Genomic DNA, 5,637 nt, shown 5'->3' with positions numbered 1-5,637 from the left:
GCCAAAGAAGCCCAAATAGAAAAATGAGAGAAAAAGAGAGAAGGGACAATGTTACTATCCTTTTTCCACACTTGTACTTCAAAATAGCACCATGATCTTCATGATAGAGAGTTTCTTATTTTGTCACTTTCATATACTAGTGGGAATTTTTCATTATAGAACTTGGCTTGTATATTCCAGTGATGGGCTTCCTCAAAATGCCCTAGGTCTTCGTGAGCAGGCAAGTTGGATGCACACCCACTTAATTTCTTTTTGATGAGCTTTCATACATTTATAGCTCTAGTGCATCCGTTGCATGGCAATCCCTACTCCTCGTATTGACATCAATTGATGGGAATCTCCATAGCCCATTGATTAGCCGCGTCAATGTGAGACTTTCTCCTTTTTTTGTTTTCTCACATAATCCCTATCATCATACTCTACTCCACCCATAGTGCTATGTCCATGACTTACGCTCATGTATTGCCACTACTAGGGAAAAGGCTACTAGCAGCGCGGGTAAAATGACTACTAGCAGCGCGGGTACCCGTGCTACTAGTATCGCGCTACAACTAATAGTTAGTAGTAGCGTGGGTTAAACCCGTGCTACTATTTCACACCTGCGCTACTACTATCCTAAATACTAGTAGCGAGTTGTAGTTTCCCCATGCTACTACTAACTAATTATGAATTAAAAAAAATAAAAGTTAGATGCAGTTGCTTCCATCAGAGACACGTCCAATGAAAAATAAGCTCACGTCAAAGAACCATCTTTAACACTTGCAGCATTCATGGATACAATAGTGAACATCTGAACAGGAAGAAATCACGACATCCCATATCATACGCACACAACTATCATTGAAAGGTGGGCACCTTCCCTAGCGTTCCACCAACCTAAACAAACCACTTTCACTAGATGTATCTACCAAGACTCGGAGTTTAGACGCAGATGGACCTCCCTCCAGACCGTGGCATCGAGGTCCTCCTCCTCGGCGACCTCCGGCATCGAGATTACCTGGATGATCATCTGTGCAATGCGGTCGCCGGTCTTCACGGCGAAGTCCGCCTTCGAGTCATTAAAGAGCACACTGCCCACCGGGCCGCGGTAGTCCGCGTCAATCAACCCTGCGCCCATGTCGGGAAAGTGAAAACTTGTTAGTTAGCGTCCACATCCAAGTCTAGTAGGGTATTTTATTTCTATTTAGCACATGCACATGAATCAATAGTGACAACTAGAGTAACAGTACATCATTAAAAACTAGCATACAGTTCAGAGTTGGAAACTACAGAGACTAAAATTAACATGTATTGTTCTAGGAATCTAGCCCAAGAAATCAGAGCCCTAGCTAGTTGTTCCATGAAACGATCACACGGTACAAGAGATATGATTCGTATCCTCTATGAGTTCACACTCTACTCATAGCCAGCCTTAGCGACACATTGGATCCTGCAAAACCTTGAATTCATTGTTCCGACGGCAAGGCATAAGCCTGTTCAAATTACCAAGGTGTGCAGATATGAATTGTACTACACATGAAGTATTTGCAGAATTCTGAAGCACTCTGTTCTCAGGATCACGAGGTGCTACCTGTTTGTGGATCTCAGCCTCATCGGCATGTTGGCGTCCGGTCCACCGAGACCGCCGATCGTCGCCTCTTACGTCCTGGTGGCCAACAGGGTGGACGACGCCCAACGCTCAACTTGGACGGAGGAGTTGCTGTGCCTGGGAGGTCCCTCGTCTGTATGGTTCATCTTGTTGAGCTGCCAAAATACACACATAAAATCATGTCGGAGCAAATCGCCATAAACTTTTTTACAAAACCGCTTGCCAAATCCCTGTGTAGTGAATTTGCTATATAATTTAATCTTAAACTTTTTCTAATACACACTGAACTTGCATACAACATATTCATAACATCACTTCTCCTAACTGTACTATGATCTATCCATTCAAGAGAGTTTGAACTTGCTAGCATCATCTCCTAACTACGTCCATCTTATTATCTTTTACAAACAATTCTCAATATGGAGCAAATAACAACAGGAAGGAGGCCACCACCATGCACATACAACATCAACATGCAAGCTAGGGGCACAAACATACAGTAGCAAGCATGAATTTTGTAGACTGGGAATTAAAGAAACATCAGTAAGTTAGTAGTACACATGACACACAGAAATAGTGAGTAGGAATACATGGTTTTGAAGTAGTATCTATAGTAATTTGCTACCTTACTTTCAGGTCACACACTCACAATACAGTAACTGTAAACTACTTCCAAGTTACCAAATTAAAAGGTTGCAACGACGATACCGTATGCTAGATGAATTGTATGGTTGAAATGGAGAAAACTCAAAGAATAGGAATACACGACCAACCTTGCCATTAATGATAGACTTACTTCTCGCGCATTCCTCCTCCGATTTGTTGGATTTTGAGCAACAAATGATCGGACTTCCCACTAAAACATACATAAGAAAACATTTTCAACACCTAATTCACTATAGATGACTCACCAAGGTAACCATGTTCCCCTAAGAAACCGATGAACAATGAATAATTTTGCATATCTGAAGAACAAAATTTGGATGGTGGTACCACCAAAGCTTCCCAATTTGCATCCCTGAAAGGACTCCGTGCTCTTAGCTGAGAAGAACTCACCTCTACCGACGGTCGGTGGGCGGAGCGGCTAGTGATTAAGCTCGGGCAAGAGTACAACGGCCTCGTGGGAGCCGGCGAGTAGAGGAAGTGGACATGCTACCCCTACTCCTACAGACTAACTGCTCCAGTGAAGTGGAGATGATGGAGGCAGGGCTCGCGAGCAGCGGCGGGGCACGCCGGGATTTGGTCACTGCAGGGGATCCATGCTCAGGCCCGTGGGGGAGAGGATCCATGGCACGGTGGCGGGGGAAGGGGCCGGTGCGACGGAAGCGCCACTGGTTCAAATCGTGTGTATGTGTTTCATATGCAGCAATTCAATTGAGCCAAAACACAGGTTCGGTGATAGTATAACATTAGTACGGCTACAACCAAACAAGTTTATCTGCAGTTCAGTAACAACACAACATAAGTTAAGCTACAACATGGATCAGGAAAATACACTGAATTTCTATTTTTTAAAGGAGTTTGAACTACTGTTTTTTGTTAAATAGAACTTATTTGCAAAAAGAAATATTGATTATTAGTTGAGGCAAGCAGATCTGCAGAATCTGGAGCGAGCTAGGTGGGGTGCCTACAACAATGCTCACGCCTTTGTGTGGCTGTGGTTGTGCTGCTAATTAACTGAAACCAGAGGATTCATGGAAGAATAGAGAAGAGGGGCAGAGGAAGAAAGTGAAACGGCCATGGGGATGGGGGTGCTTACCCAAGCTAGGATCTGTTGAGGCGGAGGTCCTTGGTCCAGCACCGCATCGGAGTAGGCGACGGCAAACTCGACCATGTGCGTGCCATGGTGGTTGTCCTCATCCATATAGGAGGGCCGTTGCTGCATCAAATCGAAGAAATAAGTGAGGGGGTTGGGAGAGAAGAAAGAAGGGGAGAGGAGAGGGCATGAATCGAGGGGAGAGGAGATCGCACCGCCCCGGAGTTGGAGGCAGCCGAAACGCTAGCTGCGGGGAGGGGTCGCGCGCAAGCGCTTGCCACCACGAGGAGCGGATCTGGCCGGAGGGAAGGAAGCACCGTCGTGAGGAGAGCTCGTGGGTGTGTAGTTCTGGCGACGACCACCGGAAGTAGTCGGAATCGCCCAGCGTTAGTGGCGGCGGCGAGGGTTCGCGGGAGGAAGAGGAGAAAATGAGAGAGCGATGGAGGTTGTTCACTAGGCTAGGTTGGTTGTCTTGCTGGGCTAGGCTGAGTTAGTTGTAGCGCTTTTCGTGACCAGCACTATGACTACGTTTCTATTACTAGCGCGGCCCAGCAAACCCATGCTACTACTATGACCTGTCCGCAGGACACGATTGGGGATATTTACTAGTAGCATGTTTTTTTATCCACGCGCTACGAGTAATATTTACTGGTAGCATGGGTCAATTAGTGCGCTATTAGTAAGTAGCAGTAGCGTGGGTCAATATAACGCGCTACTAGTAAGCGACTGTGTATAAGGTTTTCCCTAGTAGTGTGCATGAGGGTTGAAAAGGCTAAAGCGCATTTAGAAGTATGAACCAATTACTTGGCTGAAACCGGGGTTGTGCATGATGGGATCATTTTGTGTGACGAAGATGAAGCATGGCCAAACTATATGATTTTGTAGGGATAAGCTTTCTTTGGCTATGTTATTTTGATAAGACATAAAATGCTTGGTTAGCATGCTTGAAGTATTACTATTTTTATGTCAATATTAAACTTTTATCTTGAATCTTTTGGATCACATTCATGCCACAATAAAGAGAATTACATTGAAAATTATGTTAGGTAGCATTCCACATCAAAATTTCTGTTATTATCAATTAGCTACTCGAGGACGAGCAGGAATTAAGCTTGGGGATGTTTGATACGTCTCGAATGTATCTATAATTTTTGATTGTTCCATGCTATTATATCATCTGTTTTGGATGTTTAATGGGCTTTATTATGCACTTTTATATTATTTTTGGGACTAACCTATTATGCGAAGGCCCAGTGCAAATTGTTTTTTTGCCTATTTCAGTGTTTTGCAGAAAAGGAATATCAAACGGAGTCCAAACAGAAATGAAACCTTCGGGAGAATCGTTTTTGGAACAAACGCAATCCAGGAGACTTGGAGTGGACGTCAAGGAAGCAACAAGGCGGCCATGAGGTAGGAGGGCACGCCCAGGGGGAGTAGGCACGCCCCCCATCCTCGTGGGCCTCTCGTGGCTCCACCGACCTACTTCTTTCGCCTATATATATACTCATCCAGAAAACATTCAGGAGCACCACAAAACCCTATTTCCACCGCCGCAACCTTCTGTACCCGTGAGATCCCATCTTGGGGCCTTTTCCGGCGCTCCACCAGAGGGGGTATCGATCATGGAGGGCTTCTACATCAACACCATAGCCTCTCTGATGATGTGTGAGTAGTTTACCACAGACCTTCGGGTCCATAATTATTACCTAGATGGCTTCTTCTCTCTCTTTGATTCTCAATACAAAGTTATCCTCGATCTTCTTGGAGATCTATTCGATGTAATACTTTTTGCGGTGTGTTTGTCGAGATCGATCAAGATTATCTATGAACAATATTTGATTCTTCTCCTAATTCTTATATGTATGATTTGATATCTTTGCAAGTCTCTTCGAATTATCAGTTGGTTTGGCCTACTAGATTGATGTTTCTTGCAATAGGAGAAGGGCTTAGCTTTGGGTTCAATCTTGCGGTGTACTTTCCCAGTGACAGCAGGGGCAGCAAGGCACGTATTGTATTGTTGCCATCGAGGATAAAAAGATGGGGTTTTTATCATATTGCTTGAGTTTATCCCTCTACATCATGTCATCTTGCTTAATGCGTTACTCTGTTCTTATGAACTTAATACTCTAGATGCATGCTGGATAGCGGTCGATGTGTGGAGTAATAGTAGTAGATGCAGAATCGTTTCGATCTACTTGTCACGGACGTGATGCCTATATACATGATCATGCCTAGATATTCTCATAACTATGCACTTTTCTATCAATTGCCCGATAGTAATTTGTTCACCCAC

At 44.4% G+C, this 5,637-nt stretch overlaps 1 protein-coding gene across 1 annotated transcript; it reads right to left on the bottom strand.

Annotated features, from left to right (window-relative positions):
* Nucleotides 1–733: 733 nt before the first annotated feature.
* On the bottom strand, nt 734–3,422 carry LOC123039407 (uncharacterized). Its single transcript, XM_044462594.1, has 7 exons — nt 3,348–3,422; nt 2,362–2,444; nt 2,053–2,068; nt 1,686–1,743; nt 1,404–1,475; nt 998–1,107; nt 734–790 (listed from the first exon to the last, which is right to left on the bottom strand). Exons 1-7 carry the CDS (start codon nt 3,420–3,422, stop codon nt 734–736), a joined length of 471 nt encoding a protein of 156 aa, XP_044318529.1.
* Between the last annotated feature and the right edge of the window lie 2,215 nt (nt 3,423–5,637).

The sequence above is a fragment of the Triticum aestivum genome, chromosome 2B (assembly GCF_018294505.1).
Source record: "Triticum aestivum cultivar Chinese Spring chromosome 2B, IWGSC CS RefSeq v2.1, whole genome shotgun sequence".
Classification (NCBI taxonomy): Eukaryota; Viridiplantae; Streptophyta; class Magnoliopsida; order Poales; family Poaceae; genus Triticum; species Triticum aestivum.
This window is presented reverse-complemented; position numbering and strand designations above follow the sequence as displayed.

Coding starts and splice junctions, on each gene's coding strand:
- LOC123039407 (XM_044462594.1), bottom strand. CDS start 3,422: ATGGTCGAGTTTGCCGTCGCCTACTCCGATGCGGTGCTGGACCAAGGA. Junction 1,108..1,403: donor ATGTGTCGCTAAGGCTGGCT/ATGAGTAGAGTG, acceptor ACATGGGCGCAG/GGTTGATTGACGCGGACTAC. Junction 791..997: donor TTGCACAGATGATCATCCAG/GTAATCTCGATG, acceptor CTTCCTGTTCAG/ATGTTCACTATTGTATCCAT.